Source organism: Octopus bimaculoides, chromosome 2 (genome assembly GCF_046866305.1).
Source record: "Octopus bimaculoides isolate indiv1 chromosome 2, ASM4686630v1, whole genome shotgun sequence".
Lineage (NCBI taxonomy): Eukaryota > Metazoa > Mollusca > Cephalopoda > Octopoda > Octopodidae > Octopus > Octopus bimaculoides.
The window spans coordinates 75,768,893-75,794,093 of NC_142929.1; the positions used below are offsets into that span (position 1 = coordinate 75,768,893).

The 25,201-nt window shown below is 35.9% G+C and overlaps 1 protein-coding gene across 13 annotated transcripts in view; it reads right to left on the minus strand.

Annotated features, from left to right (window-relative positions):
• The window catches only part of LOC106873354 (E3 ubiquitin-protein ligase NEDD4-like), a 352,751-nt gene that overhangs the window by 77,182 nt on the left and 250,368 nt on the right, over nt 1-25,201 (minus strand). For 12 of the 13 annotated variants that reach the window (XM_089347030.1, XM_089347032.1, XM_089347033.1 and 9 more), the window contains 2 exons: nt 18,746-18,830; nt 859-897 (listed from right to left, as the gene is read on the minus strand). In XM_089347030.1, the coding sequence (XP_089203156.1) occupies nt 859-897; nt 18,746-18,830 (124 nt within the window). Of the gene's footprint in view, nt 1-858; nt 898-18,378; nt 18,450-18,745; nt 18,831-25,201 lie in introns of all 13 variants that reach the window. The other variant, XM_089347041.1, reaches the window with a different exon arrangement.

Sequence of the window (25,201 nt, forward strand, 5' to 3'; positions counted from 1 at the left end):
CTAGAGCTTGCCCCACAACAATCCTGGATAGACCTGAATAGGAAAATGCCAACCTAATACTATTCTAGTATCTACCCCAGTCATTTTTTGCTGAAGCAGAGTTAACTAGAGTTAAAAACACTAGCTGATATGACTAGAATTTCACAGAAATTTAAACAATCAGGGTCTGAGTTACAAATAATCGCTTAACCAGTTTTTTAATAAATGAAGCACTGAGATGAAGGTAACATTTGAAAAACCCTTTTAAATAAATGTGAAGCTTCATATTGATGAGAAACAGCTGGAGATTATGACATTCATGCTTTTAGGTAATTATAGTAAAATGGTTATAACTGAGAAAGTTAAATATCGTTTAAGTCCTTCAACTATTTATTTCATTGAACATATTACAAGGAAAAATATTACCTCTATAAATAAGGAATTATTTATGAATGTAATTACATCCATAACACAAACAAAAACACTACAAATACATTTCTTAACCATTTCAATTAAATAATAAAATATACTTTTTTTATGCATTTTTACTGTAGAAGATAGTTCACAACAAAATATGTAAGTGTGTGTGCATGCATGCATACATATATACATATATATGTGTGTGTGTGTGTGTGTGTGTGTGTGTGTGTGTGTGTGTGTGTGTGTGTGTGTGTGTATATATGTATATATATGTGTGGGTGTGTGTGTGTGTGTATATATATATATATATATATATATATATATATATAAGTGTGTATGTGTATATATATCATCATTTTATGTTAATTGCAAGCATGGAAAACAAAAACATAAAACAGTGATAATGATTATGGTGATGACACACACAAACAATTAAAAAAAAAAAGTTTCAATATTTACCCGAAAGAAAAATTCTTCATTCCATTTTGGATTCAATGTCTACAAAGATAAGGAAATAAAGCTCTAAGTAAATTGTGTATTAAAAAAACAAACAAATATGTATATATGTGTGTGTATATATATATATATATATATATATATATATATATATATATATATATATATATATATATATATATTTAAAGACTTAAATCCAAAGAAAGGACAGGGCCTCAGGTATCCAGCCAACCAGTCTGTCAGTCACAATACTTATGCTACTGAGGACAAATATGTAAAACAGAAAAGAAAAGTCAACAGATAAAGTTAAGTGGCCAAACAATCAGAGAAAGTCCAGCTGACAGGAGATAGTCAACAACTTTAAATACTTAGTTGTTTCTCTCCACAATATGATATAGCTACATGATGGGACAGGGTGAGGGAGGGAATGTGGTGGTTTACATGTGTACACACACACACACACACAGATTTAAATGCACAGGCAGGCTGTTGTTTGAGTTTTGTCTGTCTTATCTTTTATCTTTTGCTTGTCTCAGTCATTGGGCGGCAGTCATGCTGGGGTGCCACCTTGAATGGTTTAGTGGAACAAATCAACTCCAGTACTTATATTTCTATTTCTTTTCTATCAGTCTCTGTTGCCAAACTACTAGGTTACAGAGATGTAAATTAAACATCAGTTGTCAAGAAGTGAGTGGGGGGGTCTACATATATGACAGGCTTCTACATAGCTTCCATCTACTAAATTCAAAGCATTAATCAGCCTGGGGTTATAGCAAAAGATACTTGCTCAAGGTACTGTACAATGCGACTGAACCCAAAACTACACAGTTGCAAAGCAAGCTTCTTAAAGTACTCCATCCAGTGAGAGATAAAAAATCATTTAATGTACACAGTATAAAGATATCAGTTACTAAATAGTTTCTTGCTTTGAAGGCGCAGGTCTAGGTAGGTTTTTATAACATGCCTTGTGTCTCCAAGCAATTTTCTGGTTCTGAGAACATGGTCTATTCTATTTGCAAATCAGGACACTTATACAAGAGAAATCATGACAAAAAACAAGAATGTGATGTCATCATCATTGTGGTGGTGATATAAATTGTTTACGATAGGTGACTAAAAGAAAAATGATAATGCTAAATTTTTGTAATGCAAGTATGTGAATGAAAATATAGTTCAGTTGGTAGCCAAAAGCTTACTGAATCTTTTGATACCCCTTACGTCAAAATTGGCAACTTGGTTTTGGAATGCATAAGGAACATATGCACACACACACACAAACTCTCTTTTATAGTTATAAATATATACAACAGGCTTCTTTCAGTTTCTGTCTACCAAACCCACTCACAAAACTTTCATAAGATACTTGCCCAAGGTGTCACACAGTGGGACTGAACCTGGAACCATGTGATTAGGAAGCAAGCTGCTTCCCACACAACCATACCTGAGACTATACGTATGTGTATGTGTGTACTCTTGTCTAGACATCATAGGATATCTATAAAGAAGCATCATTGTCATACAAGCAAGGTTGTTTCTACCTAGTCTTTTGTGTAAAACATGTCTAGGTAAGAAAAACTGTCTTTCTTGGAAACAGGTGATGGCTGGCAACAGGAAGGACATCTAGTTGCAGAAAATCTGCCTCAACAAACTGCATCTGACCCATGCAAGCATGGAAAAGTGGACATTAAATGATTATGATGATGTTCAATAAATAAATGGAATGAAACCCTGCTAACATAGCAGTAATTTACACATTGTGGTAATGTAATGAGGCTTCTGCTGAATTTTGAACTAACTCAGATCCCCAGTTTAGGACCACAGCCCAACAATATTGCCATAAAAGGGAAAGGTCAGCAACAAGTTAACATTGCCACCATAAAATGCATAATGCTTACATGAACATGGATCGACCAATTATCAGCTGACATGTAACCAAACAGCGTTGGACTTGAAAGTAAATTTTGTTAATTTTCTTGCCAAATATTTCTACTGAAGATGCTAAAAATTTTGACCAAATATCATAAAATCTGGGATGCTAAACCCAACAGAACAATCTCAGATGCTATACAGAACTCTGTTGGTCAGGTCAGTTTTGTGATAAGGTGTTGTCACTTTTTCTACTTGTCCAGTCTTCAATAAACAAGAACAATTTTCATATAAATATCTAAAATATTTTATGCAATGAAGTCTTAACTACCACATTCATAATTACATGTACAACCTGTTGTGCAAATGCAAATGTTCTGGCTAATAAAATGGATGGAAGCTTATACAAATATTGGTGTGGTCATTCTTACTTTCATATGCAGCCTACCTAATATTGTGTACTGCTATTGACTTAGAAATACAAATTAATGACTATGTAATGAATGACTAAGTCTTACAGAATGATGACCCACTAAAGTAATTATCCATATATTTTTGTTCATAAAGTATTTATTGGCAAATAATTGGCATGTGATATAATTCAGGAGAGTTGAGTGATGAATGCTCAAATGTATATCTACTCAATAAGCAAACTAGAAACTTATTTGTTGTTATATGATTACACTAAGATTTTATGCTCGAGGTGTTCTTTATATCAAAGTTACTGAATGCCCAGACAACACTTGCGGTAACCACTCTTTCTATAGACTTCACTGAAGACAGAGCTATGCACTGGTTATCTGCTTCCTTAAAGACAAGTGATGGCCTTAACATATCTCTAGAAACTCTGAGGAAATTTCTTTCCGTAGCCTTAACTAGAGTTAATTGTTATCTCTCTCACCATTCTTTTTTTCTTTTTTGAACCAAGTAAAAGCTTCCACTATACAGGTTTAATCCTTTAGCATTCAGTTTATTTTGTCAAATGCAACACTTGTTCATTCACATTGTTTTGAATTAATCATGCATGCTTACCAATCACATGGTTCTGGGTTCAGTCCCACTGCGTGGCACCTTGGGCAAGTGTCTTCTACTATAGCCTCGGGCCGACCAAAGCCTTGTGAGTGGATTTGGTAGACAGAAACTGAAAGAAGCCTGTCGTATATATGTATATATATATGTATGTATATGTGTGTATATGTTTGTGTGTCTGTGTTTGTCCCCCCAACATTGCTTGACAACCAATGGTGGTGTGTTTACGTCCCCGTAACTTAGCGGTTCGGCAAAAAGAGACCGATAGAATAAGTACTAAGCATCCAAAGAATAAGTCCTGGGGTCGATTTGCTCGACTAAAGGTGGTGCTCCAGCATGGCCACAGTCAAATGACTGAAACAAGTAAAAGAGTAAAAGAGAGTATGTGATTGTTTATTTTTAGAATAACATTATAAGGTAGGTGTGAGAGGCCAAATCTGGCCAGTCTGAACATAAAATAAGTAAAATATTTGGGCCAGATATGGCTAATTTAAATGATAAAGGGCTAAACATAAGAAATTATGGTAACTATCTGATATGCTCAGCACCCTAGCAATTGCATATATGCAACTTAACACTGAATGACAAAGAAAAGTAGTTAATTGTGTGTGTGTGTGTGTGTGTGTGTGTGTGTGCGCGTGCGCGCGCGCGCGCAGTAATGCCAAATGATTAAGAAGTTTGCTTCTTAATCAGAAAGTCACAGGTTCATTTTCTTCAGTCTCTGGTTGACCCTTACTTTGTATGTGGAACTGGATAGATTGTACTTTCAGTTTAAAGGTTGAGGCATGTCGCACTGTATCACATTGATTCTAATTGGAGAAATTATCCTGAAGGTGCAAGTGCCAATTACATGCTAATTTAATGAACCTGGTAGTTCAGTTGATCAAACATCTGAAAACTTATGATCAGGAATTCTGAGATACACACACACACACACACATATAATAGTGGTGTGCCAGCACGGTCACAGCCTATAACTGAAACCAGTAAAAGATAAACCAAACATTTAAAAACCTCAATAATAACAGATGGCATTTTGCATTAAAAAAATTCTTCTGAATATTATAAATTCAAGTTTATGAAAATTTAGAAAAACAGTGTGTTTCTTTTTTTTTAATTTTACAAGTAAATTGTTTATTTACTGAATACCTGAGACTAAAAGAAATCTGATATAATCTTAGATTTTAGTATAGTTATATAATCTGTCTTAGGTTATACCACTGGCATAGTGTCTGTGTTTCTTATACTGGATTAACAGCACTTGATATTGCTGAAGATTATAAATTAAAATTCTGATCAGACCAATTGGATCATGTCAAATCATCTAACCAATGCCAGCATGGAAATGGATATTAGAAGATGATGATGATGATGATGATATTTAGGTTTCATAAATTCAATCAATTTTAAAATAATCATCCCAAAAACAAATCAAAATTAAACACTTAACTGAATCTGGAAAATTTAAAGCAGTTAAACCAGAAAAAGACAGACTGACATTGGTTAACTGAGTTAACTAGAAAAATCAACGTCTTTTTTTTTTTCGTGGGATTTTGTGTGTGTGCGTGTGTGTATATAAAGAAAAGATTGCAAAATTCTGTAGCTGAGAGTATCTTGTTAGAAATGTTCAGCAACTAACAAAGTAAGCTACATTAACTACAATAGCAAACAGGTTAAAGAAGCAAGTTCTAAATATATTTATTCCCTGATTGTGAGAAATATAACAAAATGTGGATACGGTTAGAAACAAATAGGCCAGTCTGACTGGTTAAAATATGTTGAGTCAGGGAGTAAATTTATAATGTGAAGAATGTATGTCATTGCATGATGTTAAACATGTTAATACTTAATGAAAACTTAATCATTATTAATATATTTAGTTATTAATTCTGACATCATCATTTAAAAACAAAAAATTCCTTAATATCAGTTAGTTTCATTCTCACAAAATCATCAACTACGTTCTTGTTGTAAGTGATTTTTCAAGTATGTAAGATATCCACCGTCTTACCAATTAGATCATAGAAATAATATATTCATTCATAGTGGTAAATAATTTTAGAAGCCACAGATATTTATTTATATATGTATATATATATTAGAGCAGCCCTTATTTTCCAACTTTCTAAAAGTTTAGTTCCCACTCCACTATCTTGTTCCATTTAACAAAACAAACAATCTATGCAATATTTTAGCTCAATTGAACAACTGTAAGACAACTCTCATCGACCATGAAATTTTGAAGTTTTCGCCTGGAAAGTCATTTTTTCAGATAAATTTTTTATCTCTTATATAATTTTCTCTTAAATTAAAAACTTGTTCAGACTTATTCTTGGTAATAGAAGGAAAAGTGACAATAAATATGGGGAAGGCAATTTGCAAAGCTGGGGACAGAGCACAGGTATAGGGCAAACACCTAGTTTTCACTGCTATCCAGTCAGTGGCCAGCCGTGAGCAAGTGAAGTTCTGAGTTGCATTCGTCCATTGAAAGAATTGTACTGCACCTAATGGTAGTGTTGAGAAATAAAATATTAAGAAATATACGTTAGTGATAAACAGTGAACTAATATGACTTGTCCGCATTTGTAGATATAAGTTAATTTATTTGTAACTAGCAGAAATACCCGGCGTTGCCCGGGTTAAAGAGAATAATGAAATCTAAAAACGCCGTCTAGACTACGCATCATCTTTATATATAGAGATGTATATACACACACGCACCCAAACACACGTATATATATGTATATCAATATAAATATATGAAAGTCAATGAAGTTTCGTAAAAGAAGGTGATCACGTACATACTTTCTTGCTGTTGTGATTATAACACCTCATTGTAAACTATGTTCCTTGTTTTCCCTTGTGGAGCATATACAAATAGGTTTTTTGTTGCTGCCCACTCTTGAGCAGCCAACATACAGTTGTCCATGTGAGAAGCAGGGCTCTTCCAAGAGAAGACCAGCTACAGACAGTGTTTGAGCCTGATATTTGTTTATGGACATGGCAAAAGTCACACGAAGGGGGAATTGTAGTCTTCTGAATGTAAAAGGAATGTCTGCTCCTGATGGAGTAAGAGGAATTCTTGGAATAAAGACGTCATCCCCTTTTGCACATCCAGAAAGAATGGTAGCCTCGATAACGTGTGACATCATTTTCTAAATAACGCTCATCTGTTATGTTCGGGTTAAAATTTCATCAACATCAAAAATATATGAATTTTCATGGGAGTTATGGCCGTTATGCAAAGAATATAATTTCCAAATTTCATAAAGATCCATTCAGTACTTTTGACGTAGTTTTGGATAAGAAAACAAATGACTAATGTGTGTTTTTGTGTGCATGTGTATGTGTGTGTGATGGGTGTATATATGTATAGATATCTGTATGCATGTATATATGTATATATGTGTACATATTACATGTACATCTATATATATATATACATCTACACATATGTATACATATACATGTATGTATAGATCTATATATATATACATATACGTGTACATCTATATGTATACATATACATCTCTCTCTCTCTCTCTCTTTCTCTATCTCTTTCTCTATCTCTCTTTCTCTTTCTCTCTCTCTGAAAGTATCTGTCATTACAGTATCGAAATGGTGTACATATACATGTATATGTATACATATACATCTCTCTCTCTCTCTCTCTCTCTTTCTGTCTCTCTCTTTCTCTCTTTGTGAAAGTATCTGTCACTACAGTATCGAAATGTGATTGTTTCAGTTAGTGGAATAGTTTCATTTTTAAAGTGAAAGTATTTGACATGAGTGTTTTTGTTTCACTTTTGACACGTAATACTTAAATAGTGGAGTAGATATTATGTTGCCGTGTGCTCGAACTCTGCAAGAAGTTAATAATTTTTTTTGACTAAAACACAACTGGAACCCTAAGTAAGGCATGTGTAAAATTTGAATGAAATTGGTTGCATAGTTCTCGAGTTTTAGGGATTCACACAGACAGACAGACAGACAGACAGACAGACAGACAGACACACATTCTCATTTTTATATATATAGATAACTCATAAGCATTCATTCATTTTGTTGTGGCGCATTATGATATAGATCTTCCCCTGTTGTATTGGTAGCCCTGACAAAGTTGTGATACCATGTTTATAACCTCTCCATTTTTATAATGTTATGTGCTTTGTGTACTTATTATTAATGCCTTAGAATAAAATTTAGAGAAACAAGACACTCAGAAACTCAGTACAAATTTAACCTAAATGGCTGTCAAGAATTAGTGTTGCACTGGGATGGAAAGCTGCCCCCAGCACTTACTGATGCTGAAAAGGTTGATAGACTGGCAATGATAGTAACTTTACAAGGCAAGGAGCAATTGTTGGGAGTCCCTGAAATTCCATCATCTCCAGGAGAACAGCAAGCCATGGTTGTTTACCAAGCAGTGGAGAAGTGGGGTATAACCAACAAAATTCAGGCACTTTGCTGTGATACAACAGCAAGCAACACAGGTCAAGTGAATGGTGCCAGCACAAATCTAGAAAAGTTGTTCAATAACGACTTGCTTGCCATCATCACATTTTTTGAGTTAGTTTTTGGGAGCTGTTTTGATACACTCATGGGTGCAACTTCTGGTCCAGACATGGTGTTTTTCAAAAGATTTAGAAAAACCTGGATAAAACTTAAGAAGGTTTACATAACTAGTAGCAATGAAGTGCCTGATGATGTCAGCTCTACCACTCTTGGATTTCTTGAATACCATCTTTTTATGCAGAAACAACAGTGAAATGATTGCCAAGAATTGTGGGAGTTAACAATGATCTTTCTAGGCAACATTTCAAAGAACGGGATATCGTTTCGTACACCAGGAACTGTAAATCATGCTAGGTGGACGTCATAAGCAATTTATGCATTCAAGATATACCTGTTTCAAGAAGCATTGGATGTGGCATGCAAGAGAGATGTTTGCGTTGGTATGGTCATGTACTGCGGATGGACGAGGAGAGCTGTGTGAAGAAGTGCTACTCCCAAACAGTGGAAGGAATCCAGAGTAGAGGGAGACCCAGGACGACATGGGATGAGGTGGTGAAGCATGACCTTTGAACATTGGGCCTCACAGAGACAATGACAAAAGACCGAGACCTCTGAAGGTATGCTGTGATTGAGAAGACCCAGTAAATAAAGTCAGTCCACAGCTGTAACCTACACCAGTGTCACATAACCAGTCCATTCAAAAGTACTTTGAATCATAGGGTGACATGCCGTGCTTGAGGAGACCTATTGAGTCAAGTACATCAACATCAGCAATATCAAAATCAAATCAAATGGAAATTGTAGTTGTGAGCCCTGTGCCAGTAGCATGTAAAAAGCACTATCTGAACGTTGCCGATGCCAGTGCCACCTTGACTGGCTTCTATGCCGGTGGCACATAAAAAGCACCATCCAATCATGGTCAATGCCAGCTCCTCTGGCCGTTTGTGCCAGTGGCACATAAAAAGCATCCACTACACTCTCGGAGTGATTGGTGTTAGGAAGGGCATCCAGCTGTAGAAACACTGCCAGATCAGTGTGGGGCTTGGTGCAGCGTCCTGCCTTCCCAGACCCCAGTCGAACCGTCCAACCTATGCCAACATGGAAAATGGACGTTAAACGATGATGATGATCTCTCACACACACACACACGCACAGAAGATTTTTCTCCTTGGCTTTGACATACAAGAGTCTTGCAGACTTGTATAGCTGTTAGACTATCTACACAGATGTGAAAGTTTGTGTAGTACCATCCATACATATTGGAAATGCTGATAACAGAAAGTTGGTGCAAATGTTTGCCACAAACTCAATGAATATACCTCAGGCTTTTCTGTTAGAATTCTGCTGGATGAGCTACATTCACAACAGTTTACAGTCCAACCTATAATGGTAGGCTAAATACACACCTACATACCAAATCAGAAATTTCCAAGTCCCTACGCATGCACATATATATATCATCATCATTATTATTAAGTAACATCTATTTTCCATGCTGGCATGGATTAGACGGCTTGACAGGAGCTGGTTAGGCAGAAGACTGCACCAAGCTTCTCTCTCTATCTCTCTCTGTATGTATATACACACACATCTATATATATACACACATATATATCTTGTAATTGGATGGCCACTGACTCTTAAGGTCATCATCCCTTTGGCAGGTCTTATTCTTTATCCCACAGCCTGTTCAAAAGCCATCAAACTCACCATTATAGACTTTTCTATCATTAAACGAAAGATGATGTTTCCACAATTTCTCGATGTAAAAACCACACAGATGATTTGTTTATAGAGATCAAATATTTGTGCTCACATAAACTCACTCCCACCATGAAACTGACATTACCAGTACAGGTGCACAAATGTGCACACCTAAAATGTCAAAATGATTGCAGAGTAACATGAAATGAAGTGGTCTAATGAAGAACACAACACGCTATGCAATCTGGGAATTGAGCCTATGATCTAGCAACCACGAGTTCAACACCCTAACCACCAAGCCACATGCCTTCACTACTCACAATATATATATATATATATATATATATATATATATATATATATATATTAGGGTGTTCAGAAAGTAATTGTGTTCTACCAGAAAGGATATCAAAACAAATATAAACTACATTTATCTGAATAGTTTTAATCAAAAATGTAATCACCATCATTTTCAACGACTGCAACCCAATGGGAAAGTAACTTTTTTATGCCACGTTCAAACAAACCTATATCTTTTCCTGAAAAAATTCTGAAAGATTGTTTTCAATTTCTGTTTCTGAATGTTTTGCCTCTTATAGAATATTCTAGTGATCAGAACAGATAGAAATCTGTAGATGCTAAGTCAGGTGAGTGTGGCGGATGTGGAAGATCTTCCCATCCAAATGACCTTATTTTTTCTTGGGTTTGTTCTGAAGAGTGTGGACATGCTAGAGAATAACACCTTTTCTGTTTACCAAAGCTAACCGCTTTTGGTGTAATTTTTCGTTTACATGATCAAGTTGTTGGCAATAGACATCTGCATTGATGGACTTTCCATGTTCCAGTAGCTTGTAATGGACGATACCTTTCATGTTCCACTAAACACAGAGCAAAGATTTTTGTGGATGGAGTTCTGGTTTTGGTGTTTGCACTGACCTCTCATTACATGATAACCATTATCTTTTGAGTTTTCTGTTCTGATGCAAAGCCTAGAAATGACAGGTTGTTATTCCTGGTTAGACGACTTCTGCATAGGGTGGAACATTGTGTTCAGTTCTCAAGTGTAAGCACATGGAACCCAAATTCCCTCTTTGCATGTTTTCCCAATTTGCTTTGAGATGTTCGGAGATAGTTGAACATGACACATCAAATCTTTGCGCCAAATGTTTGGCACTTTGACATGAAACTGATACAAAAAGCTCATTCAAAAGGTTGTCTTCCAGAGTGAGGCCAGTCAAATATGTCACAATCGCCATCTTTGACCCTCTTAAACCACTACTGACATGTAACAGCTTTCACTGCATCTGTATACACTTCACAAATATTTTTCGCTGCTTCCATAGCAGTACTTTTCTTTCAAAACTCATACAGCAAACAATCGTGAATATGTTGTTTCATATAGTTCTTATCTTCCATTGGGGTTAATTACTGAAATAACTATGAGTGACACACTGCTGGATAGCAGAGGTAATATACTATCTCTAGACAGTTCCCACCTATTCAACTTTAGCTCTGGCATGATTGGTTGATTCATATTTCATAGTGGTGAAAAAAGGCAATTACATTTCAAACATCCAAATATATATATATATATATATATGCGCACGTGTGTGTAATCACCATTTAACATCTGGTCTCCATGCCGGCAAGGAACAGCTTGAGGGATCTGATGAGCCAGAGGACTGCATTGATCTCCAATATCTTCATTGGTTTCTCACACTAGTTTGTGTTGAGGCTAGTATTTTATGCTAATTTGTTCTTTTTACTATTAAACAAACTGGAAACTAATTAGTTTTGTTAATGAGATTGGAGCAGACAGTGTAAAATTGGTATCACTTTATGATACATGTTTGTTGCCATAGAATTAATCAAATAATTCCAAGAACTCAGCCATTTGAGAAAGGTCAATGGACTGTCATTCAGCTTCAAGTGAACCTTGACTGAGCAGTCCTATGGTCAATGATGTTAAAGACACTACCATTCCATCTGCTTTGGTTATAATGCATCCAGAACTGCATTCACTGGATACATAGGTCATCATCCTCATTCAATGTCCATGTTCCTTGCAGGAATGGGTTTGACAGTTTAACAGGATCTAACAGGCCCAATTGCAGTGTGCTCCAATGTCTGCTCTGGCATGGTTGGATGTCTTTCCTAATGCCAATCCACTTTACAGAGTGTGCTTTTTACATGACACCAGCACTACTGAGGTTGCCAAATAACTCACAATTGGAGTGTAATATTGAGAGAGGTATCTTTATGCCAGAGGAGGAGGAACAATGTTTTGCTAAAGAGGAGATACATTTGTTACCCCAGTTGGAAATAGAGAAAAGAGATGGTGGTGATGAGGTATCGCAGTGTACCTTCAAGGTACATGATGAGTATATGAGAGAATAGAGACAGAGGATTAGGAGGAGTGAATGGGTAGGTAATCTTGACAGAGTATAGAAGGAGAGTTCTGAGTTCAAATTTTACTATTCATCCTTCAAGGGTCAATAAAAAAAATAATAAACGTACCAGACAAAATACTGGTGTCAAATCCTACATGATGCTACTGACAAAATTCAATGTTGTAAACAACCCAGAAAGTAAAACTTCCCTTTTGCAAAACTACTACAATATTGCTAATATTTAAGAAAATGATCATGCCTGCTTTTCCAGTGCTTGCATGGGTCAGACAATTTGTTGATACAAATTTTCTGGAGCTAGATGCCCTTCCTTTCACAAACCTTCACCTGTTTCCAAACAATGTAATATTTTCCCATGGATGACTGGATAAATCTCTTGTATAATGATGACATTCATTTATAATCAACATTTGATGTCAAGGCAAGGGTTTACACAAACACATGCTCACACATACACACACACACACACACACACACACACACATAGATGGGCTTCTTTCAGTTTCTGTCTACCAAATCCACTTACAAGACTTTAATAAACCCAGGACTATATTAGGAGACACTTGCTCAAGGTACCACACAGTGGGACTGAACCTGAAAACACATGCTTAGGAAGCAAGCCTCTTAACTGTACAGCCACTTTAGTGTCTAAAGTAATTAGAATATATATTATTTCTAATTCCTTTGTTTGTATTAGTCTTAGTATTTATTTCTATCAGGACAGAATTTCAATATTTCTAACAAGAGTGGGAAGGAATTATTAAAAAAAAGAGAGAATCTTTTAACATCTTTTGTGCAGGTCAACATTTAATTCAAAGATGAAAAAAATCACTGACAGAAAATAGCTACTCTTAAAGGAACAACCATTATGTATAAGTTGAACATCAGATTAAATAAGAAACAATTCACAGCTTAAAATGCTTCAGTAGAACATGGCATTTCTACTTTTGCAATTTGATGCAAGGTTATACAAACAATCTTCGCAAAATATGAAATTTAGATAGGGTGTACTTAATAAAATCAATACCAACAACAAAATAAACGAAGCAATGATTGATAATACTTCCACCCCTTTGCTGCTGCTGCTGCTGCTGCTGCCACCACCACCATAGCCTGATATTAAAAATGTTAGCATAGTAGTAGTACTACTACTAGTATTAGCCTAATCAGTAAAAATATCTTCATAATACATAGATAAATAGTCTTCATATTTATCTGATACAGCAGCAGTTGTTGCAAATGTGCTCGACATTAACAGTTAGAAACTAAAGACGTCTAAGATTAATCAGAAAATCTGCCCTTTAACAAATCCTAACTCCTCAGTAAGTCACCAAGAAATTGATAGTGTTAGTTTTAGAAATTAGATCTCTCTCTCTCTCACTTTCTCTTTGCATGAACAACAAGACTAACAAGCTTTATGCTACAAGGTAGGAGTTCTCAGATATTTTCTTCCACTGTACTGCTTCATGATGCCCAGCAATGTTGGGACACCATGTATAACTAATGAAGAAGTGCTACAACTAGCAAATACAAAAAGATCGTTACTTTTAGCTATTAAAAAATATAACTAAAGTACTTCTGGTCATGTAATAAGAGCACAAGATATACAAAGACTTATTAGAAAGGGAAAAAAGGCTTAGAAGAAACTAGTTTGATAACATAACATCAAGAACTGGACTAAAGTATCATATAGTGAATGCATAAAAATCTGCTGAGAGCAGATGACATCTAATGATGATGATGAAGAGTAAAATGTGAAACGGATATCAGAATAGAATGAATTATTTGTTATCTAATTTTAATTCAAAGAGTTTAAACTCTGTTATGGTCTAGTTTGCTTTCCATCCTTCCAGGTTCAAGAAGATAATATACCGGTGAAGTACTGGGGTCAATATAACTGACTATTCTCTCCCCTCAAACTTCTGGCTTTGTGTCTATGTAAGAACTTGATTGAATTAAATGTTATATTTTTATGAGATAATTAGCTTGGATTTTGTTTTTAAAAAGGTAATTAACAGTTCTAATCACAGTTTCAGGCAAGCATATCTCCATATCATTCTCAATTAACAGTCTAGCATGAAATTTGTTTTTGGTTATAAACAATACTGTAAAACCTTGTACAAAACAATAATAAATGGAAGGGATGTAGTAAAAAAGATCTCCACAAGTTGTGTTTAGTTGGTTGTGATTACTTCAAAATACCAATGTTTTTTTACAAACTACACATACCTTCCAAGGTTTTCTCAAACTCTTAAAGGTATGCATATCCTGGTTTGAGAGCCTCTGTCATAATAACAGCAAGGTATAAGTAATAAAAATAGAAGGCAGGCAGTGATTGAAGGATAAGAATGAATTGAATGCAATTCATGGAATGTTGAACATATTGTAAAGGCACAAGAGCAGCTACAATTGCAGGTGTGGATATAGACAGAGAAGCTTGATTTGCAACCATGTAGGCTCAGGTTGTCAAGTGTTTTGTACTATAGCTTTAGGTTGACCAAAGGCTTATGAGTGGATATGGTTGATGGAAACTGAAAAAGGCCTATATATATATATATATATATATATATATATATATATCTGTATCATTATCATCATTGTTGTTTAACGTCCGCTAGCATGCTAGCATGGGTTGGACGATTTGACTGAGGACTGGCAAGCCAGAAGGCTGCACCAGGCTCCAATCTGATCTGGCAGAGTTTCTACAGCTGGATGCCCTTCCTAATGCCAACCACTCCGAGAGTGTAGTGGGTGCTTTTACGTGCCACCGGCACGAGGGCCAGTCACACGGTACTGGCAACAGCCACGCTCAAAAAGGTGTTTTTACATGCCACCTGACCAAGACCTTTGGAAATACGCTGTGCATGAGAAGACGCAGCAAGCCAAGTGAGACCTAAATAAGGGGCTAGCCCACTTATGCGTACCTTCCTTCATTGGACACTAAACTCCGCTTGCGAAGACCTGTTGAGGCAAGTGAAATCGGAATCGAAATCGAACTAAATTCAACGACTGGCACCCATGCCAACGTTGTCTATTCCATTGGACACGAAACTCAGCTTGTGAAGACATGTTGGGGCAAGTGAAAGCGAAATCGTGATGACACCTGTGCCCAGCGTCGCCTTCCTGGCACTTGTACCGGTGGCACATGTAAAGACATTCGAGTGAGATCGTTGCCAGTGCCGGTGGACTGGCTCCTATGCAGGACACGAAACTCGGCTTGTGAAAACCTGTTGGGGCAAGCGAAAGCGAAATCGTGACGGCACCTGTGCCCAGCGTCGCCTTCCTGGCACTCGTGCCGGTGGCACGTCTAAAGACATTCGAGCGAGATCGTTGCCAGTGCCGCTGGACTGGCTCCTGTGCAGGTGGCACATAAAATACACCATTTTCAGCGTGGCCATTGCTAGTACCGCCTGACTGGTCTTAGCACCTACTACACTCTCAGAGTGGTTGGCGTTAGGAAGGGCATCCAGCTGTAGAAACTTTGCCAGATCAGATTGGAGCCTGGTGTAGCCATCTGATTCACCAGTCCTCAGTCAAATCGTCCAACCCATGCTAGCATGGAAAGCGGACGTTAAACGATGATGATGATGAGATATATATATATATATATATATATATATATATATATACATGCATGCATATATGCATATGTATATACATGTATATATGTATATGTATATACCTATGTATATATATATACCTATGTATATATATATATATATATATATATATATATATATCATCATCATCATCGTTTAACGTCCGCTTTCCATGCTAGCATGGGTTGGACGATTTGACTGAGGACTGGTGCAACCGGATGGCTACACCAGGCTCCAATCTAATATATATATATATATATATATATATATATATATATATATATATATATATATATACATATGTATATATAAGTCCTCTCACAAGGCTTTTGTTGGCCTGAGGCTACAGTAGAAGACACTTACATAACATACCACACAGTGGAACTGAATACAGAACCATATGGTTGGGAAGCAAGCTTCTTACCTCACAACCATACCTGCATCTATAATTTAGATTATTTAAAACAAAGTTTATATCATAGATCCAGAGACAGTCTCCAGTGAGTTGGTTTTGAATAGGTTTAACAATAAAGACATCTGCAAGATATGAGCCTGTTTCTGAATAAAGAAAATTAATCCACATTTACTATACTTAGAGGAAAGTGATAGCATGTTGTCAACTTAATGTAACAGTTGTATGAAAGAGAAGAATGCTACTGTTATTTAGCCCTAAGAAGCACCATTTCCTGTTGGAACTGACACATTTCCTGTGTCTTTATGTTTTCAAAGTGAAGCACCTCCACCCAGCAAAGCCAGCATCCAGAGCCTAGTTTCAGAGTCATTGCTCATCTAGTCTTTGGATGCTGGCTCTTCTGGGTGGAGGTGCTTATCTTCACTTTGAAAACATAAGGACACAGGAAATGGTGTATCCTAGGGCTAAATAATAGTAGCATTCTTCCCTTTCATGGGACTATCACATTAAGTTGACATCATACAATTACTTTATTGTGCTCTACTGCATAAATCTGAGAGATTTAGAAATGTATCATTTGTATTTTCAGGGAGAAGAAAGGTCAGATAAAACAACTAATAAAAACAACCAAAGACTCTGGCTTTTTGTACAGGAGTTAGTAGAGCACTGTAGTTGTGTAGAATGTGGATAATAGAGATAGTAAGGATTATCTTAAATGTCTCTTAGCAATTCAGATTGTGGAGGATGAACTAAATTAAAATGATGTGAATAAGTATAAAACATACAAGACTAGAATAAATCTGAAATTAATCCTGGATTGAACAGATCAAAGTAATTGGGAGATAATGATCATCATTATTTTAATGTCCATATTTCCATGTTTTCATAGGTCAGCTGGAATTTATTGAGGCCGATTTTCTATGGTCAGATGCCCTTCCTGTTGCCAACTGTCACTTGTTTTCAAGCAAGGTAAATATTTCCCCATGGCCAGACTTACTTGTGCAGAATACTGGAAATAATTATGATGATGATAATGATGAATGACACTGCTTATATGTCAGTGACACTCATTTACAATAAATCATACAATGTCAAGACAAAGAAACACAAACATACCATCTCATACATGTGTGTGTGCACATGTGCATGCATGTGCATGCATGTGCAAGTAATGAGCTTCTTTCGGTTTTCATCAACCTAATCCATTTGCAAGGCTTCGGTTGGTCTTGGGCTATAATAGAAGAGATTTGTCCAAAATGCTATATAATGGGACTTAACCAGAAACCATATGGTTGAGAAGCAATCTTAATCACACAGCCATGTCTGTCAGTGCCTCTGCCTCTTAATGTACAATTTCAGAAACGGATCACAAGTAAATGTGGGATCTGCTAACTATAATCACACATCTATTTAAAAGAAGAGAAAGAGAATTGTTGGCCAAAATGTTCTAGAATGTAGAGCAAAACTGAGCTCAACCATCAGCAGCTGTATACCATCTTTTAAAAATATAAATACCATTATACATATTTATAATTAGATATGTGTGTTTGTTTGTATAATAGTATGGATGGAATGATATATAAATATATTTTGGACATTTGCATAATGTTTGTTAGACAAGAGCTTTCTTCTCAGCATGCAATTAAAAAACAGTGACAGCAATGACTGTCAGCCAATCAGAATGAGAGAAGTAGAACAAATGAGCTGCTGGAGCTCATTTATTCTACTTGCCTAATTTCAAATCATCAAGTTTCCCAGTTTCAATGTTTATTGACCAACTGAAACAACAGTGTGTGTATGTGTGCGTGCACACACATGTGCAAATGCGTAAAACATGGGAGAAAGAAAATGGAATTCATGAGACTATTATTCACTAGAAGCATTTTAACCCCTCATGTATCCAGTTTCTCCTGTAGATGAGTAGCAAACTACAACTACCAAAATGTATTCTGATCACAATAAGCAAAATAGAGGTTAAAGAACGAAGTACCTTTCGACAAGTCACTGCAGGAGACACATCTGCATGTATGATGCACCACAACCGCTTGTACAGCATCTCACCTGCAAGGCACAGGTGAACGATGGGTTGGAATGATCATAGCGAATAACAGTAGTGAATTCCATTTTCTTTCTCTCATACTTTATAAACTGCACAGACATGAAGGAATTCCTGAAGTAAATCCAGTGGCATTCACATCCATACTGTTGATGACAATGTAACTGAATACAGTGAATGGGCTTTAAATGGCATACAATGTGAATACCCAAATTATATATATATATATATATATATATATATATATATATATATATATATGATAAAGAACAATGACTAGAATATTTATTTAGGAACTTACTTTTTTCTTAGTTTTTGTTTGTGTGACATCGATAATACCATCTTCCCGGTCTCCTCTGTACAAAGTAATCCGAACATATGGATCACTGAAAGAAACAAGAGTAACTTTTTAGCTTGTGTGTGAGTATATATGTATATAGATATATTTATATTACAAATGGATCAAATGACATTAATACTAGCATATGAAAATAAAACATTGCAATAAATTAAACAAGGCAGATAACTGGCAGAATCATAAGCATATTGGACAAAATACTTGGTGGCATTTCTTGTAGCTCCTTACATTCTGAGTTCCAATCCTGCCAAGATGATGATGATGATGATGATACATATGGAGCCTTATCAACAACTCATGCTTTAATATCCATCAAATGTCATGTAATAAATGGCATGACAAACAAATACAATTTCAATAATACAACTAAGTGGCTAAATAGTAGATATAATTTGACATTACTCAAATCAATAATTGCAGCTCTAGGTTTCTGTCAAAGCTGCTACTCATCATAAATACTTGTAGACATTGCAAATTCAAACTGCTCAAAAAAGACAGGTTTATCTCTCTCTCTCTCTCATATATATATATATATATATATATATATATATATATATATATATATATACATACATACAACATATCGATCCAATAAAGATAATGAGGGTAGATGCTTGGGGTAATACTAACAAATTCAGTTGGTTCTATAAAAGCTTTGCATATGAACTACAAAAATAGAAATCCATTATAATGTGTAGAGATGTAATTATAAGAAATAGCACTGATCTCTTTTTTTATTTATTTATTTTTGTTGTTTCTCAACTGGTTATATAGGAGCTACTAGAAAGAGAGAGGGTGGGAGGGAGAGGAGGGGTATGGTTCAATGACTTTACTTGTGTATATTGTTAACCAAAGGCACTGGTATGGCTGTGTGGTTAAGAAGTTTGCTTTGGAACTACATGCTTTTTATTGGGGGTGGGGGTTAGTCACTGTACAACACCTTGAGCAAATATCTACTATAGCTCTGGGCCAACTGACGCTTTGTCAATGACTTTGGTAAACAAATTGTGTGGAAGCTCATTGTGCACATGAGTGCGTGCGTGTGTGTGTGGTCTTTGTTACACCTCCCCCTCATTTCACAACCAGTGTTGGTTTGTTTACATCCACATAACTTAGTAGCTCAGTCAAAATGACTAACAGAATAAACACCAAACTTAAAAAAAAAAAACACTAAGTACTGGGAGTGACTTATTTTACTAAAACCCTTCAAGGTGGTGTCCCAGCATGGCCATAATCCAATGAGTGAAAAAGTAAAAGATAAAAGAAAGAACAAATAGAAAAGAAATCGCCCAATGATAAGGTTAAGTAATTGAGTAGTTTGGTCGTTAAGTGCCCACCACCACCACCACTCCCATGCATACAATGATTGTAAATTCTGAACAACAGATTAAAGAATAAACTGTCAAACATTACACCAATCTGGAAAGAGAAAATTATTTAATTAAAAGTGAATAATTACCACTTTTGGATTTCTTTGACCAACACTTTCAATTTTTTTTCTCTTTTGTATCTTTAATTACTATAAGTATAGAGTGGTCATGAAATATAAGTTCACCATTAATTAGATTCATGGCCAATTAGTGGAAGTATTAATTGCAGTCTAGTAATATGTTGTAAACATATTTTTCTAGACATAACAGTTGTAACTCTATGCTGATACTTTGTTGGAGTGGAGGTTACTGAATTGTTTTCTACTGCCACTTGAAGTAGCACTTAAGGTATTGAGAAGTGGTGCATGAAATAATAATGGTGATGCTTACACTTCCCCAAGAATCACTTGCAAGTACAACTTGGTAGCTTGTGCCATGCTTTTGCTAATTTTTTAAGGTAACTATGAAGTTATGACATTCTGTTGAAACCTCCCAGCCTTGACCTAGTGGAATATTGAGGATGTGACAGCTGGAGAAAGAGAGAGGGGAGGGGTACACCAATAACCTGCTGGTACTTATTTTCAGCTGAGTAAAATGGAACAATATGAAATGAAGTTCCTTGCTGAAAGACATAACACATTACCCAAACCAGGAATTGAACCTACAACTTTATGATCATAACATCAACACTCTAACCACTTAGCCACAAGCCTTCACTAATATGTATAACAGTATAATATATACATAAAGTGAAAACACACAGCTACACAAAATTATCAGGAAGAAGCTCTCAGAAACAATTTAATAATGAATGTAATTAATATTGCACAAGTCCAACTCCAGATATCAGCACACAGACACAGAATCAAATATGTTGACTTTCACAAGAAACTGATGCAAAAGAATAAATAAATGTAGGAATGGTTATATATTTTAGGACCTCAGCCAAGAACACACTCCAACAAATTTTTGGCAGTTTTGCCCTTCAATACTGGGATACATTTATTGCTTCATGCTTAAATTAAGAAACTTCATCAAGGCAAACAACTCTCATTACTTTGCTTGTTATATTTGTATGGTCGTCTATCTTTGCTTGTTATACATATAAGGTAGTAAATTTATAACATACTTACCATGTGTATTGTTTAAAAGCTAAAAGCTGCAATTTTGTTTGGGGAAAAAATCTAATCTTTTTACAGATGTATTGTGCTGGAAATTTTTCTCATATAAAAATGGCAGCTTTTGGCTTTTCAGTGATACCCATATGTTAAGTTTGTTATATAAAATAAAGACTTCAATCAAGAGCTGTTTGTATTGCATAATTCAAATGCAAGGTAATAAATACTTAATGTGATATTTCCAAAAAATCTGTATTATAAGTTATCACATAGAAACAATCATCATTTTAACATCGATGCTTTTCCATGCTTGCATAGGTTAGATGGAATTTTTTGAGGCAGATTTTCTAAGACCAGATACCCTTCCTATTGCCAACCCTCACTTATTTCCAAGTAAGATATTTCCCCATGACCAGACATGTTTTAATGGAAGATTGGAACTTGCATGACAATGACACTCATTTACAGCTATTATGCAATGTCAAGGAAAGGAGACAATAACACACACACACACACACACACACATGTATATGATAGGTTCTTTCAGTTTCTATCTATCAAATCCACTCACAAGACTTTAGTCAACCTGGGGTAATAGTAGAAGACACTTGTCCAAGGTGCCATACAGTGGGACTGAACACAAAACCATGTGGTTGGGAAGCAAACTTATCATACAACCATACCTGTACCTATCTCTATAATATTTTCTCCATAAACCTATGTGGTTTGAAAGTGTACAACTCAGGTGATTTGATAATCACCAACATTCTGCTAGTTGAATCTAAATACAATCCTGCATAGAAAACAAGAACCTAAATAAATAATGAAGAGTATTTCTGCTACTTTGTAATAAAACACGTTTCCATTAACAGACAATTGTAATATTGGTTTTAAGTTCATTGAGCCTAAAAGATATGAAAGAGAATTGTAGAAGACTCTCTCTAAAGCACTCCACTGATTAATACAATTAGATACTTAACTAATGCCTTGTAAAACTATCTACTGCCAAACCTCTACCATTTCACAACTTACTGTCACTAACATTGCTGAGTAAAGTATGGTTAAGCCATTGAGTGCAATCATTCATGCAGTTGATCTGCAAGTAAAAGTAATGCTCCTGCCCCTGCCCCTACACCAAAAGGAAAACTAAGATGAGAGGATAAGAGAGTAAATATGGATGTAACCAGTTTAAACAAGTTATTTTCTCGTCGTGTTCTCTAACACAGATTTCTGCAAGCATCTGCAGAGCAAACATCGCTGAATGCTTCTCGTAAACTTCCATTTTTACTGGAGAAGGCTGCAGTCAACGAGATGGAAAGTTTTCAACAACAGCTGGGTCAGAATATTGATTGAACTTCCCATGAGCTGTTTAAAAGTAAAAAGTATTGACAATATATACACTAGTTGCAGCAGTAAAAGCAACAGCAACAACAGTAACATTACCTTTGGAAACATATAAATATTAATGATTGTAAAAGAGAGGCTGGCAGCAGCAGCAGCAGTAGTAGGAATTAGAGCAATAATGGGTGGCAGCAATGTCTGATAGGAATCTTGTCACAACTCAATTTATAATTTCTACAAATCAAGATTTCTTAATGAATTGGAACAATAGAATAAAATAGAATCTGCTAATGTTATTTGTATTGTTTTACCTCCACCCTGATTATTATTATGCATTGATATTTGATGTTTAAAAATTGATGTTTTAACAATAAAAACATATTCTAAAGAAAATGAAATTCAAATATGAGACTCGCTTTTGTTCTTGCTGAGTCTAGAGGAAGTGGTAGTGGCCATGACTTTTAAAGACCCTTCAAAACCGATGAGATTGATGGTATTAATGTTAAGCTGTAACAGGTCAACACCTGCAGGAAAGATACCAGCAGAGAGATTTCAGAAAACAAATGTTCTGGAGGAGAGGTGGGGAGAAGGAATGGGTATAATGGTTAATGTGAGGCTGGAGAGAGAAATAGTAGAAAGACAAGTGGGTTAGTTATGCATGAGTGGTAGAAGTTTGAGACCAGTCAGCCAGCTGAGAAGAGAAACTATCAGTTGCAATAAAAAAGACAGAAAGGAAACAGTAAACTTGTGAGCCAAAAAATAAAGCATACCTGTTTGTTAAGGACGGAATGCCTATGAGTTGAGTGGCCTGTCTGTGGATAAAGTTTAGGGTATGTATGTATGTATGTATGTATGTATGTATGTGTGTATCATCAACACTGTCCCAGATGTAGAAGCAGCACTCCATTCAGGACTTCATTCAGGCTTTGTGGAATATCAGCAGTTCTTGAAGGGGCTGAAATACTTCCGGCACTGATGAGAAGGGCTAATCTTTAGCATGTGGTCCTTGCTATGTTAAGGATGTGCTTTCCCTGGGAGGGATCCTCTTGAGCAACTATGAAGGCTATAAGTAAGAACTGCTAGTGATTTGGTGTGGAGGAATGTTTCCTTGAAATGAAGAGTGCCTGATGTTTTTGCTGTTAAAGACAGGTTGGTTTGTCTCCACTGAAGGATGTCAACTTGATGCAGACAGACACACACACAGAATCTTGTTGAACCAAAGCATGCCAACATGGAAACGAATGTAAAATTATGACATAAATTTATTGTCCACTTTTCCATGCTTGCATGGGTCAGATGGAATTTGTTCAAGAAGATTTTCTATGGCTATATGTCCTTCCAGTTTCCAACCCTTACCTGTTTCCAAGCAAGGTAGTATTTCCCCATAGCCAAACATGTATTTAATGGAAGACTGGAAATGAATGACATCAAGACATGGGAGTGTGCAAGCATGCATGCATGCATGCATGCATGCACACACACACACACACACACAAACACACTGGTTTCTTTCACATGGCTTTGATCAATCCTGGTTATAGTAGAAGATGCATTAAGTTCCATGCAGTGATCAAGTGTCTTTTACTACAACACACACATAGGGTGTACTACCAGGCATAATAACACATACAAAATGTTTAGCAGCAGTGAGTGCCTGTGCCATTTGTACTTCTCGGCACTTATTGTATAGAAAACGGATGGGTCGCAGCCTTCAAGATGTTAGTGAGTTGCAGCCTTCAAGATGCTAGTGGGTTGCAGCCTTTGAGGTTGTTAGTGAAAATACTGCAACAGCTGTGCTCCAGGAAAATAAGTGACTCATGGTATATAGAAAATAGATCATCTGTAAGGACATATGCCATTGCTATGGTCCACCCCAAGGAGCTCCAAGATCACTGGTATGGCCAACAGGTATGCAGAACTGCTCGATAATATAATTTCACTATGTCAGGGTATTACCATCACTCATACGGCATGGAAGAGGAAAATATTCTTTCAGATTGATCAAAAATTTTAAGTTCTTATTTGGTAAATATCAATCATAGTTGACATGTAAATCAAAACTGCTTAATCAAGTCTTCTCTCTCTACATTACCATGTGACTACCTTTACAATTCAGTTTAACCCTTTAGAATTCAGATTTCTTGGTCAAACGTATTATTTATTCACATTGTTTTGAATTAATCACAGATTACCTTGTAGCTTCAAGCTTTCAATGCTATGTTCGTATATTTTTAGAATGACATTGTAGGTGAGGTGTGAGAGGTTGGATTTGGTCAGTTTTAATGTAAAATATGTAGAATATTTGGGCCAGATATGATCGGATTTAATGCTAAAGGGTTAAAGTAAATTGTGCTCATTTGTAGATCCCAGACGTTAAGAAAATCAAGGTAGTTGATTAACAAATATAAAACTTCTAAGAGCGAGTTAAATGAAAAGGCAGGAGGGACATGTAAGTAGTCTTGGCTGGACCACAGCAATGGCAAAAGTCCTTACAGGTGATCTATTTTCCATACGCATTGTTTGCATGGGTCAGACGAAATTTGTTGTTTCAAAGCAAGATAGTTTTTTTC